The sequence below is a fragment of the Pseudophryne corroboree genome, chromosome 3, assembly GCF_028390025.1.
Source record: "Pseudophryne corroboree isolate aPseCor3 chromosome 3, aPseCor3.hap2, whole genome shotgun sequence".
Taxonomy (NCBI): domain Eukaryota; kingdom Metazoa; phylum Chordata; class Amphibia; order Anura; family Myobatrachidae; genus Pseudophryne; species Pseudophryne corroboree.
Window position 1 is genome coordinate 235,353,295 of NC_086446.1, and position 14,841 is coordinate 235,368,135.

The window sequence follows — 14,841 nt, forward strand, 5'->3', positions numbered from 1 at the left end:
TTATCCGCAAATTCGCTGCAATTTTTCGGCCGAAAATTTTTCGCGGCAATCGGCCGAAAATTGCCGCGAAAACGCTCCGTTTTTCGACCTATTCAATTCCAAACGGGTTTCACGTGAAAATTCTTGCAGAGAAAAGTGCAGGTGAAAATGGGGAAATCAGCCTGTACCCCAAAAAATGATAAACTAACAGAGGAAAACAGAAGAGAAGTGTGTTAGAGATCACATTAGAGAGTTTTGGGGGACTTAAATTGTGTGAAATAGCTGTTATATGCATTTTTTTAAAAATGCAAAAAAATGATAGAAAGCAATTTTTTTTGAGCAAAATAAATTCTCTCATTAAATTTGGGGTACATGAAAATGGGTATAAGTATATTTCTCTATCGTCCTAGTGGATGCTGGGGTTCCTGAAAGGACCATGGGGAATAGCGGCTCCGCAGGAGACAGGGCACAAAAAGTAAAGCTTTAGGATCAGGTGGTGTGCACTGGCTCCTCCCCCTATGACCCTCCTCCAAGCCTCAGTTAGATTTTTGTGCCCGGCCGAGAAGGGTGCAATCTAGGTGGCTCTCCTAAAGAGCTGCTTAGAAAAGTTTAGCTTAGGTTTTTTATTTTACAGTGAGTCCTGCTGGCAACAGGATCACTGCAACGAGGGACTTAGGGGAGAAGAAGTGAACTCACCTGCGTGCAGGATGGATTGGCTTCTTGGCTACTGGACATTAGCTCCAGAGGGACGATCACAGGTACAGCCTGGATGGTCACCGGAGCTTCGCCGCCGGCCCCCTTGCAGATGCTGAAACGAGAAGAGGTCCAGAATCGGCGGCAGAAGACTCCTCAGTCTTCTTAAGGTAGCGCACAGCACTGCAGCTGTGCGCCATTTTCCTCTCAGCACACTTCACACGGCAGTCACTGAGGGTGCAGGGCGCTGGGAGGGGGGCGCCCTGGGAGGCAAATGAAAACCTTTTTTGGCTAAAAATACCTCACATATAGCCTCCGGGGGCTATATGGAGATATTTAACCCCTGCCAGAATCCGTTAAGAGCGGGAGACGAGGCCGCCGAAAAAGGGGCGGGGCCTATCTCCTCAGCACACAGCGCCATTTTCCCTCACAGAAAGGCTGGAGGGAAGGCTCCCAGGCTCTCCCCTGCACTGCACTACAGAAACAGGGTTAAAACAGAGAGGGGGGGCACTAATTTGGCGTTAGAAATATATAAAAAAGATGCTATAAGGGAAAACACTTATATAAGGTTGTCCCTATATAATTATAGCGTTTTTGGTGTGTGCTGGCAAACTCTCCCTCTGTCTCTCCAAAGGGCTAGTAGGTCCTGTCCTCTATCAGAGCATTCCCTGTGTGTGTGCTGTGTGTCGGTACGTGTGTGTCGACATGAATGAGGACGATGTTGGTGAGGAGGCGGAGCAATTGCCTGTAATGGTGATGTCACTCTAGGGAGTCGACACCGGAATGGATGGCTTATTTAGGAATTACGTGATAATGTCAACACGCGCCAAGGTCGGTTGACGACATGAGACGGCCGACAAACAATTAGTACCGGTCCAGACGTCTCAAAAACACCGTCAGGGGTTTTAAAACGCCCGTTTACTTTAGTCGGTCGACACAGACACAGACAGGGACACTGAATCCAGTGTCGACGGTGAATAAACAAACGTATTCCTTATTAGGGCCACACGTTAAGGGCAATGAAGGAGGTGTTACATATTTCTGATACTACAAGTACCACAAAAGAGGGTATTATGTGGGATGTGAAAAAACTACCGTAGTTTTTCCTGAATCAGATAAATTAAAAAATATGGGCGGTATACCCTTTCCCGCCAGAAGTTAGGGCGCGTTGGGAAACACCCCTTAGGGTGGATAAGGCGCTCACACGCTTATCAGAACAAGTGGCGGTACCGTCTATAGATAGGGCCGTCCTCAAGGAGCCAGCTGACAGGAGGCTGGAAAAATATCATAAAAAGTATATACACACATACTGGTGTTATACTGCGACCAGCGATCGCCTCAGCCTGGATGTGCAGAGCTGGGGTGGCTTGGTCGGATTCCCTGACTAAAAATATTGATACCCTTGACAGGGACAGTATTTTATTGACTATAGAGCATTTAAAGGATGTATTTCTATATATGCGAGATGCACAGAGGGATATTTGCACTCTGGCATCAAGAGTAAGTGCGATGTCCATATCTGCCAGAAGATGTTTATGGACACGACAGTGGTCAGGTGATGCAGATTCCAAACGGCACAAAGGTGTATTGCCGTATAAAGGAAGAGGAGTTATTTGGGGTCGGTCCATCGGACCTGGTGGCCACGGCAACTGCTGGAAAATCCACCGTTTTTACTCTAAGTCACATCTCTGCAGAAAAAGACACCGTCTTTTCAGCTTCAGTCCTTTCGTCCCTATAAGAGTCATATCTGCCCAGGGATAGAGGAAAGGGAAGAAGACTGCAGCAGGCAGCCCATTCCCAGGAACAGAAGCGTTCCACCGCTTCTGACAAGCTCTCAGCATGACGCTGAGACCGTACAGGACCCCTGGATCCTACAAGTAGTATCCCAGGGGTACAGTTTGGAATGTCGAGACGTTTCCCCTGCGCAGGCTCCTGAAGTCTGCTTTACCAAGGTCTCCCTCCGACAAGGAGGCAGTATGGGAAAAAAATTCACGAGCTGTATTCCCAGCAGGTGATAATTAAATTACCCCTCCTACAACAAGAAAAGGGGGTATTATTCCACACTATATTGTGGTACTGAAGCCAGAAGGCTAGGTGAGACCTATTCTAAATCTAAAAAAATTTGAACACTTACAAAGGTTCAAATCAAGATGGAGTCACTCAGAGCAGTGATAACGAACCGGGAAGAAGGGGACTATCTGGTGTCCCGAGACATCAGGGATGCTTACCTCCATGTCCCAAATTTGCCCTTATCACTAAGGGTACCTCAGGTTCGTGGTACAGAACTGTCACTATCAGTTTCAGACGCTGCCGTTTGGATTGTCTACGGCACCCCGGGTCTTTACCAAGGTAATGGCCGAAATGATGGTTCTTCTTCGAAGAAAAGGCGTCTTAATTATCCCTTACTTGGACGATCTCCTGATAAGGGCAAAGTCCAGGGAACAGTTGGAGGTCGGAGTAGCACTATCTCGGATACTGTTACAACAGCAGGGGTGGATTCTAAATATTCCAAAATCGCAGCTGATCCCGACAACAAGTCTCCTGTGCTTAGGGATGATTCTGGACACAGTCCAGAAAAAGGTGTTTCTCCCGGAAGAGAAAGCCAGGGAGTTATCCGAGCTAGTCAGGAACCTCCTAAAATCAGTGCATCATTGCACAAGGGCCATGGTAAAAAAATGGTGACTTCCTTCGAAGCAATTCCAGTCGGCAGATTTCATGCAAGAACTTTTCAGTGGGATCTGCTGGACAAATGGTCCGGATCGCATCTTCAGATGCATCAGCGGATAACCCTATATCCAAGGACAAGGGTGTCTCTCCTGTGGTGGTTACAGAGTGCTCATCTTCTAGAGGGCCGCAGATTCGGCATTCAGTTTTGGATGTTGGTGACCACGGAGGCCAGCCCGAGAGGCTGGGGAGCAGTCACACAAGGAAAAAATTTCCAGGGAGTGTGATCAAGTCTGGAGATTTTTCTCCACATAAATATAGCTAAGGGTAAATTTATAATGCTCTAAGCTTAGCAAGACCTCTGCTTCAAGGTCAGCCGGTATTGATCCAGTGGGATAAAACATCACGGCAGTCGCCCACGTAAATAGACAGGGCGGCACAAGAAGCAGGAGGGCAGTGGCAAAAACTGCAAGGACTTTTCGCTGGGCGGAAAATCATGTGATAGCACTGTCAGCAGTGTTTCATTCCGGGAATGGAAACTGGGAAGCAGACTTCCTCAGTAGGCACGACCTCCACCCGGCAGAGTGGGAACTTCATGGGGAAGTTTTCCACATAATTGTAAACCGTTGGGAATTACCAAAGGTGGACATGATGGCGTCCCGTCTGAACAAAAAACGGGACAGGTATTGCGCCAGGTTAAGAGACCCTCAGGCAATAGCTGTGGACGTTCTGGTAACACCGTGGGTGTACCAGTCGGTGTATGTGTTCCATCCTCTGCTTTTCATACCTAAGGTACTGAGAATTATAAGACGTAGAGGAGTAAGAACTATACTCATGGCTCCGGATTGGCCAAGAAGGACTTGGTACCCGGAACTTCAAGAGATGCTCACAGAGGACTTATGGCCTCTGCCGCTAAGAAGGGACTTGTTTCAGCAAGTACCATGTCTGTTCCAAGACTTACCGCAGCTGCGTTTGACGGCATGGCGGTGGAACGCCGGATCCTAAGGGAAAAGGCATTCAGGAAGAGGTCATTCCTACCCTGGTCAAAGCCAGAAAGGAGGTGACCACACAACATTATCACCACATGTGGCGAAAATATGTTGCGTGGTGTGAGGCCAGGAAGGCCCCACGAAGAAATTTCAACTCGGTCGATTCCTGCATTTCTTGTAAACAGGAGTGTCTATGGGCCTCAAATTGGGGTCCATTAAGGTTCAAATTTCGGCCCTGTCGATTTTTCTTCCAGAAAGAATTGGCTTCAGTTCCTGAAGTCCAGAAGTTTGTCAAGGGAGTATTGCATATACAACCCCCTTTTGTGCCTCCAGTGGCACTGTGGGATCTCAACGTAGTTCTGGGATTCCTCAAAACACATTGGTTTAAAACCAGTCAAATCTGTGGATTTGAAGCATCTCACATGAAAAGTGAACATGCTCTTGGACCTGGCCTGGACCAGGCGAGTGTCAAATTGGTGGTTTTTTTCTCAAAAAAGCCCATATCTGTTTGTCCATTCGGACAGGGCAGAGCTGCGGACTCGTCCCCAGTTCTCTCCCTAAGGTGGTGTCAGTGTTTCACCTGAACCAGCTTATTGTGGTGTCTTGCGCCTACTAGGGACTTGGAGGACTCCAAGTTGCTAGATGTGGTCAGGGCCCTGAAAATATAGGTTCCAGGACGGCTGGAGTCAGGAAAACTGACTTGCTGTTATCCTGTATGCACCCAACAAACTGGGTGCTCTTGCTTTTAAGCAGACTTTTGCTAGTTGGATGTGTAATACAATTCAGCTTGCACATTCTGTGGCAGGCCTGCCACAGCCAAAATATGTAAATGCCCATTCCACAAGGAAGGTGGGCTCATCTTGGGCGGCTGCCCGAGGGGTCTCGGCTTTACAACTTTGCCGAGCGGCTATTTAGTCAGGGGCAAACACGTTTGTAAAATCCTACAAATTTGATACCCTGGCTAAGGAGGACCTGGAGTTCTCTCATTCGGTGCTGCAGAGTCATCCGCACTCTCCCGCCCGTTTGGGAGCTTTGGTATAATCCCCATGGTCCTTTCAGGAACCCCAGCATCCACTAGGACGATAGAGAAAATAAGAATTTACTTACCGATAATTCTATTTCTCGGAGTCCGTAGTGGATGCTGGGCGCCCATCCCAAGTGCGGATTATCTGCATTACTTGTACATAGTTACAAAAATCGGGTTATTATTGTTGTGAGCCATCTTTTCAGAGGCTCCGCTGTTATCATACTGTTAACTGGGTTCAGATCACGGGTTGTACAGTGTGATTGGTGTGGCTGGTATGAGTCTTACCCGGGATTCATAAATCCTTCCTTATTGTGTACGCTCGTCCGGGCACAGTACCTAACTGAGGCTTGGAGGAGGGTCATAGGGGGAGGAGCCAGTGCACACCACCTGATCCTAAAGCTTTACTTTTTGTGCCCTGTCTCCTGCGGAGCCGCTATTCCCCATGGTCCTTTCAGGAACCCCAGCATCCACTACGGACTCCGAGAAATAGAATTATCGGTAAGTAAATTCTTATTATTTGGGTCATTTTAGGGTACTTTAAAAAAAGTGGAAACAGACCGATTACTCCCATCTGCACACCTAAAAACACCTGTCCCACTCATAAAGCACCCCAATATACCTGTCCCATACCTTGAACCCCAATTTCCATCACTTTGAACTTTTTCACCCCAAAAATGACATGGCCTATTAAAAATAATTAAAAACTTCAACATGCCTAATTAGTCATTAAGGGGGGTGTCCCAGGAGTTCTGGACAATATCCAAACATTTTTACCTTAAAATAGTGACTTTTCCCAACTTTTCACCTGCTCAGAGTAGGTGAAGTGAAATTAGTGAAAAAATGATCACCGATAAGTTTTCACGGAAAATTGAATAGGCTGTAACTGCGTTTCACGTTAAAAGTCAGTTTTTTCACCCGAAAACCGGACTTTTCACGTGAAAAGTTCGTTATCACTGCTAATTGAATATACCCCATAGTTTGAGAGAAAATTATGTTAATTTTCTCTCCAACGATGCTACAGACAAAGCTACACACACTGCAAAGGTAACAGCTTCAGCTTATTCTTATTTATTTATTAACAGTGTCTTATATAGCGCAGCATATTCCGTTGCATTTTACAATTAGAACAGCAGTAATAGAACAAAACTGGGTAAAAACAGACAGACATAGAGGTAGAAGGGCCCTGCTTGCAAGCTTACAATCTATATTCTTATTAGTATTAACTTGTATTTACATGGCATCACAAGGTGTCTGCAGTGCCATAAACAGTTCATACAAAAATAGAGCACAAGTATAACAGGACATAAAGTGCATACAAAAGTACAGTGCAAAACTAACCTTTCAATAAACGTATACTTTGCAGATAATAGCTACAGATCCATGTAAATATAGTCACTGTAAAAATAAAATCAGCCTGATGTTACCCTGCACACCAACTGATGGGGAGACAGGTTTACTTTGGGGTAAATTTACTAAGATGGGAGTTCTATTTTAAGATGGGATGTTGCCCATTGCAACCAATCAGATTCCAAGTATTATCATAAAGAAGGTGCTAGATAAATCAGAAGTAGAATCTGATTGGTTGCTATGGGCAACATCTCATCTTAAATAGAACTCCCATCTTAGTAAATGTACCCCTTTGATTGCAAAATGCATATAAAGGGGGAGATGATGTTGTAGGCTAAAGTAGAGGTCCTTGCTTGTGACAGCTCACAATCTATAGGCGCTGTACTGTATAGGTAGAATTGGATTTTGTGCACCAGTGCTGATTTAATAGTCATGGGTTAAAGGATGTTTAGCCCATGACTATTAGTATAGAAACATGCTGTATCTAATAATTATTGTGCTAGAACTGCAAGTACAGCTGTGACCATGAGAGGGCAGACTTGTAGTTTTGTTTATTTTTCTTGCAAGGATTTTTTTTCTATTTGTGGCCTACTAAACATATGGTATATGTGACTGTACGATTCATAACATGATTTTTAGAAATAATTTTTAATATTGTATGCTGAATTAACTAGTATAGCCAGCATAATGGTGTTAGCCAACTGAAATAAAGTTATCATAATCTCACAGTACAAAATGTGTGGCCACCCTGACCACTAATTGTGGACCATACATCGATGTTTATTCTTGTGCAGCAAGATTTCTTCTTGTACAAATCACTGATAATCATGTATTTGCTGTGTGCATTTACCATTGCCAAATTGAGCTTAAGCTGTTCCCTGCATGGGCCTCTTTTGCTTGTTCACAAATCAACACACATGAGCGTGCACGTAGGGGGTAATTCCAAGTTGATCGCAGCAGGAAATTTTTTAGCAGTTGGGCAAAACCATGTGCACTGCAGGGAGAGGTAGATATAACATTTGCAGAGAGCGTTCGAATTGGGTGTGGTGAGTTCAATCTGCAATCTAAATTGCAGTGTAAAAATAAAGCAGCCAGTATTAACCCTACACAGAAACAAAATAACCCACCCAAATCTAACTCTTTCTGCACATGCTATATCTGCCTCCCCTGCAGTGCACATGGTTTTGCCCAACTGCTAAAAAATTTCCTGCTGCGATCAACTTGGAATTACCCCCGTAGCTAGGGAAGATTTCAGAATGAATCCAACAGCCGCCACAGAGTTAAACTGTGTACACACCAGAACCATGTCTGCGATGGGGTCCCTACATCTGCAAGTGCATACACACGTCTGCATTCTGCAGGTCTGACGTGTGATCCAGGATACAACCCGTGGGAGCGTGCATCGTATCCTGTATCGAGTGTACACACTATACAATATCACAGCAATCCGGCCGATATCAGCTGGATCGTATGCGATATTGCACAGTGTGTGCACACCCTTAAATGACAGCAAATAATTGCTCTTGCATTGCATGTACAGAAATATATGCATAAATTCTCCCGTATGCAGAGCTGTATGCATGTCTTCAGCAGGGATCGTCCCCAATGCAGACCCTTGGTTTCTTAGGTGTAATCTTTATCCCTGTGCAATTGCACCAGCCCTACACTGTGTGCAAAACATTCTTCTGAAAATAGGTGTATTTACACGTAGGCTGAGAGCACTCAGCCTATGTAAGAACGCCCTGTTACTAACAAGTTAGACCCCTTCAATTACAAGTGTACATGCTTTCGGTTTGGGCCTAATAGGCCCTACACATTAGGCGATATCACTTAAAGATATGAACGATCTCGTTCATTAATGAACAAGATATCGTTCATATCTTTCAGTGTGTAGGCACCAATGATGAACGATGTACGGCCCCGCGCTCGTTCATTGTTGGTGCCGGGTTGCTTATAAATGCAAGCCAATATGGACAATTTCATCCATATTAGCATGCAGGACTATGGGGCCGAGTGACGAGGGGAGTGAAGGAACTTCACTCCCCCCCCTCCCCCCGCCGCCGGGTCACCCATCGGCCGTATCGGCCGTCGGGCACCTCAGCGGCAATGTGTAGGACCCTTAACTCTACATCACCTGCAGTTGCATATCTTTGCTTCCAGGCCATCAGTAGAGCAAAAACCGGTAAGGTATGCTCCACAACTGCACTACTGGGGACTATATTTTATTTATTTATAGTTGGGGTTTTTTCTTACCACTTAATAGGTCTGTCAAACCTGTATACTGCACGTGCAGTAGCATGCAAAAACTCAGATGCAGCTTAAAATATGCAGCACACTTGTAATTTTATGTATTTATTTCTATTCATATTTTACTTTATTTTTAAATAGAAGTCCCTGACTATTTTTTATGTATCGGTAAAATGATGACTCCTATATGATCAGAAGTCCCTGTGTAGGTGCTGCCATTGATTATATGTTGTAGATCTATAATGTTCCTGGAAATACGGAGGCAGTTTAGGTCAACGGTTGATATTCTCTTTATTTTGTTGCTACTCTATTAGATCCCCACCCCCAACACATTGTGAAATTGTGGGGAAATTGTATACATGCGCCCATTCACAGACACACAGCTGACAAACACTAACACTTGCAGTACAGTATATGGTTGATAAAGTTACATATTGTGAGTGACCCGTAATAATGTTTTAGGAGAAGGTCAGCTACTGAATCTTAATATATCTACAACATGGATCCTCACATTGTCATGAGGACAGGAAAATTTCAATGGAGGGACATGCTCGGTTCAGTTCATGTGTGTTTAAACTGCTCATTATTTTTAAATGAAGCGCTAGTATTTTTAAAATTCTGTATGCAACATTAAAATCACACACTTAGCAGATCTGAACTGCATGTTGTCTGCACATTCAAAAAGCCTTAGCAAGAATGCAGTAACTAACACCAATGTTCTGCCTGTTGTATTACTGTAAATCAGCCTTTAATTAGAGGACACTGAACGTTATATACATAAGAATACATAAAAAACAATTGGGGCCAAAGCCTCCTTCCCCCTTTGTCTTAAGGCTGCATGCACAAGCAGGCCTCCCTTCAGTGAGAGCTGGCGTCTCAGGGTTAATACTCTGCAATTTGCAGCCAACCAGAGCGGAAGCTGTTTTTTCTCTCTCTCTCCCTCTCTCTCTGTTGCTTTAAGGACAGTTTCAGTCGGCCTTGGAGGATGGGGGAATAAAAGGTTTGTTGAAAAGGACAGACAGCCCTAAAAGCTGCTCCTGTGTCACGGGAATGCCATGCCTTTCTAGGTTTTTATTATTAGTTTCACATTTCTCATTATTTCTCACATTTTACATGTGCTTAATGCTGCAGCTCTGGTAATTATTAATAGAGGCCTGCATTTGTATTTCTTTTTTGTTGTTGTTGTCGTTCGCTTTTATCTTTAGGTTTAAACAAAGTAAATACACAAAGTGACACTGTTTCTCCATTGTATCAGAAAGTGGTGTTTATAGTGAATGAGAGTGCAAAGCTTGCATTTCACAATGATCCTTATGTGTGTCTGTGCTGAGATTGTTACTGGCTGTGTAAAGAGCTGTTTTCTTCTTGTCATTTTGCACAGTTAGCTTGGAAATAACCTGTAGTTTATGTGGGGAAAAGGCCTAACTTAGCCTGTCTTTTTCTTTACACAGGATGGCTCCTGCTTGCTAATGCTGTACAAAGATAATCGCTCAGGAAGTGTTTCAGCCAATGGCCTGAAGCATTACACTGGGATTCCTGAAAGCATCCAATCCTGCCTCGGCTTGTATCAGGGGGAGTCTGTTCATCAGGCTGGAGTGCCAAGCCCTTTCTGTCTGAGAACTGAGAGTCTGTCCTCCATGTTTTATGTATTGACATAACACTGTAACAATGCATCCACAGAGGTAAGCCTTACTTTTTTTGTAGTTTATTCCCATCTCTTGGACATACAGATTATGCTTTTGCAGGTTGCATCTCCAATGACTTTTCGCGCCAAATACCCACAACAGCAACTGTTTTAAATCTTCTTTCCTGGGGATCACATGGGGTAGGTGTCATTAGCCACTGATTGCTGCTGAGGTTAGATGAGAGGTACTGGGGCACACTGGTGCAGCAACTTTTTTCTGCTTACCCATTTATACAGTGGGTTGTGTCTTTTTTTCCACTATGCTCCCCTGGTTCACCAAGGAAGATCTCTGCATTATTGTCTGTTCCTGTGTCACATGCTGCTGAGGGGAACATGGAGGCTAAGTCAGCACAGGCATTCAGCTGCCTTACAGGGAGTCAAGCAAAAGAAACTGGCAAACTGAGCTGCAGGCAACTGTCCTTTTCTTATCACTAGAAGACCAGGTTACCTCAGGAATATCCCTTTTATACCGTCTACAAGGAACCCCCACAATATTAATGTCTGACATAAATTTTTGGGCCTAGCCTGCATCTGTTGGATTTCTAACATGCCATCCTATTAAACCATAGTTTTCATTTGTTTAACTTGTCTATTGCGGACTGTGGCAGTCTAAGCGTTTGTTGCCTTTTTTGTTTTTGCGCCAGAATACAGATTTTTAGATTTTTCTTATGTTTTCTTTTTTTTGTTACTGGATATATGACTTCTTTCAACCCTGAAGCAAAATAGTATGGATATCAAACAGTAAGTAAATGACGTATTTTATGTCTTAAAAGTACCTTGTCGGAGATATTAGGAACAATAAAAAAAAAAAGATATACATTAATCAAAGTTAGCTATCCACACAGATATTAAAATATATATTTGCCGTGGGTGTTAGTCTGGATTAAGTATAGTTTTGCATTCATGTACAGTAATATTTTGTTGAGAGATGATTTTAATGCTTTCTTGTTTATAATGCTATTAACCCCGTGTAGTGGCTCTGCTCACTGCTGTTAATGCACGTAGGCCTTTCCCATACTACAGAAAGGGTTAATTAGATGTTTCCTTCTAGTTCTGGCTTTTTTTAATGTTTATTCACTCCATGAAAACATAAAAGGTAAGTTTAAGGTATTATGTGCAGTAGTGAAGAAAACAGCAAATCCTATATCTATGGAGACAAGGAAGCAAATGGTTGCGTTCCCTCTGCGTACGTGATATATGTACTGTCTGCTTAATCTGCTTCTCAAGTTGTGATTTTTACTTCCTGCCATTTGTAAGCTTTGGTATATATTTGATTTTCATTACTGTTCTTACTGAATGTTATCATTTTAGTATGTCATGTCTTATATCTGTACTGAAGTGCATCACAGGTCCCACCAACTGACTACTCCATAAACGCAGCATTTAAAAAGGATGTGGTTTCTCCAAAGACTCTGTCTTATTTTTAGCATTCCTGTGACAAGGTTTTATTTTAGTTTATGGAATAAATCTTTCTGTGGCGGATCTCCTCAGCTGTGTTTCAGTTAGAGATTGTATTCTAAGATAGTGTAAATGAAAAGGTATTAATGGTGTGATCTCACCCACCCCCCTCCAACTTCCTTCAGTGACACAAGGGCTATTGTATATGCCATGATTGTTCGGTAAACAGGTCGTTTACCATTTTACTGTTACTAATTATCCTGTTCAGCCTTTCAGGACTCTAATTTATTAATCAAGAAATATACAGAGAGTGTGTGTTTACTCACTTCACTCCATCACAGAGGCCTCCGGCAAACTGCTGGCTGAAGGGTTAAAGTTTACAAAATGGATCTGGTTTCTCTGACGTCACTAGCTCCTCTGTCTTGGTATGGGAGCGTGTTTACTAAGCACTGCCACTCCACTCCACTTATAGTTTAATGAAAATTCCTCTCTGCTGAAGGCAATGTCTGAAAAAGGGTTTGCAAAATTAAGTTAATCTAGATTTTTATTTCCCCTCCCCCAATCTCCACCATCACCACCTTTGATTGCAGCAATGTCCCTTCTTATTTACAGTATGGAGCTTGTGACCATTTACCATTTATGTTGAGCAATATATCCATTTTATTAGCAATTATTAGGGTTCTGCATTATATTGTCCGACACTCAGTGGAGTAATACACTTAATATATCAGCCATACTGTTACACCAAGCAGTAAGCACATTCTAGGGGCTACCCACTGCACCAAATAAGGTGGCAAGTATTGATAGGATAATGACTGTCTTGACCAGTGTAGCTTAGCTCAGCATTAGAGGTTTTGTGTTAAATTTGATGCCAAAAGTGTTCTGCACCAAATGGGTTAATTTCCCCTCTTTGGAATTTAGCAAGTTCCCATACCCAGTGATATGTCAGCTGTTCCCTTCTGCAGCTTTGTGGTGCGTTTATTAGGAAACATTAACACTTTTGTAGGCGACACACACCTAATGAATCCAGTCCTGTTTCTCACACACACAGACATGGTAAAAAAGCCTGCATTGCAGCAAGATGTCTGAAACCGAGGAAGGAGTAAAAAGGGGGAGCAAATAACCAGCCCATTCGGACCAATGGAGTGTCCTGTAAAGCGCTATACACCAATGATAACACAGAGCTGGTTAACAGCTGACAACGGGAGAGCAGAGAAGGGCATGATTCTGGAAGTTTCTCTCAGCACTTCTGACTCCATGTCAATGATTCAGCTTTTTCAAATATGCTCTTGTTTTACCCCTGTGCATACAGATAGCCTACTGTTTCATATAAAGGTGCAATTTATTTTCTATATGGAGCAAAGGGGGTTATGGAGAGTTAGATCTACAGATGCAATAACACAATTTGCACTTTAATTGCTACAAATTGTTTGATTTTTTTACTGCATATGCGCACGCAAAACTCTTATTCTCCCATAGTCATACCAACTGAATCGTATTTTGCGGTAATAGCTCTTTGCGCTATGGGGGAAGGTTTGGAGGGGACATGTAAGATCAGACAAATTACAGTAAGGATGTGTCCATGCAAAACGTGTCATGATAGCCACAAACCACACATATGTGTTTGTTTGGAGGTAGAACACTTGTGGGTGCTTGAAACCTGGTGCAAAACATGAACTAATGATGATGATAAGCAGCTGCTGCTGATTGATTGACGGTGTCTGAATCACTCCCACTTTTCCTAATACTATAGTAATGTTGCTGTTGCGATCCATTTGCATTAATACAGTGATATTTGCAAACTTCCGCAGAAATAAAGCATGTTTCCAAAAGGCAACAGATGTGTGTATTGATTTGAACTTAATAAACTCTTTTGTATTTGGTCGAATTTCCTTTGTCAAGGTGAATGCGACTTTATTAGTCATAATCAATAACACTGTCTGAACTCCACCTAGCATCCACCAGGCCGCACATTTACTGTACATTCCAGGGGGTCAATTCAATTATCCATGAGTTGCCACTGCATGAAAATTATGGCAATGGTTCCTCAATGTACCCAATCTTGCCCTAGACTAGTTTTTTTTTTTCACACCGCAAACAAAATACTACGAGTTCGGAGCTACCGTAAGTGTGCCATATGGCCATCACTTACTTGCAGTTAATTGTATGGAATTCTAGGAGTGAAAGAGATGAATATGCTAACCTTGCCAAGCTATACAGCCAGCTCTGTGCGTTAAGGCTCTCACACATCTAAGACCTGATTCCCTGGCCCGTCCATAATTTCCGATCGGTAATCCGTTGGGAAATTCTTAATTTAAAAAATTCTCGATATGCCTATCCAGATTTTTTTGGTCTGGGTTGGAGAATCAAGATTTTTAAACTTGTTTAATGTTCCCGATCCACCAACCCAGCAGTCCGGGGATTGGGAAATTGCAGCAATATGTCGCTAATGTAACTATGGAGGCCTTCAAGCAAAATCTCAATTGTTCTCAGGGCTTTTTTTTTTTTTTTCTCCCCATGTGATTTAGACGCAATTCCCTTACACCTGAGTCCCAATGGAAGCATTCAGTAACAACTGACCTAGCCATGTAAGCTTTTTCCTTAAGAGTAATGTGATAAATAAAACAGAAACAATATGAATTTTGCAGCAATAACCAGTGTCGGACTGGGTCATGAAGGGCCCTCCAGGAAAATTCAATAATAGGGGCCCATGCTTAGGGGTGTGGCCAGTTTCCAGAACCTTGGCTAACCAGTAGAGTGTGCATGGTCTAATGGTCTAGGCCCCTTGATAGATAAATATATATATATATATATAT

The 14,841-nt window shown here is 43.2% G+C and overlaps 1 protein-coding gene across 14 annotated transcripts in view; it reads left to right on the top strand.

Moving 5' to 3' along the window:
* Nucleotides 1–14,841, top strand: part of ZMYND8 (zinc finger MYND-type containing 8) — a 248,958-nt gene that overhangs the window by 29,168 nt on the left and 204,949 nt on the right. For 10 of the 14 annotated variants that reach the window (XM_063958909.1, XM_063958915.1, XM_063958913.1 and 7 more), the window contains exons 1-2: nt 9,843–9,946; nt 10,395–10,625. In XM_063958909.1, coding sequence (XP_063814979.1) covers nt 10,612–10,625 — 14 coding nt within the window. In that variant the 5' untranslated portion in view covers nt 9,843–9,946; nt 10,395–10,611. Of the gene's footprint in view, nt 1–9,842; nt 9,947–10,002; nt 10,083–10,394; nt 10,626–11,345; nt 11,369–14,841 lie in introns of those variants that run through there. The other 4 variants (XM_063958912.1, XM_063958921.1, XM_063958911.1 and 1 more) reach the window with 4 other exon arrangements.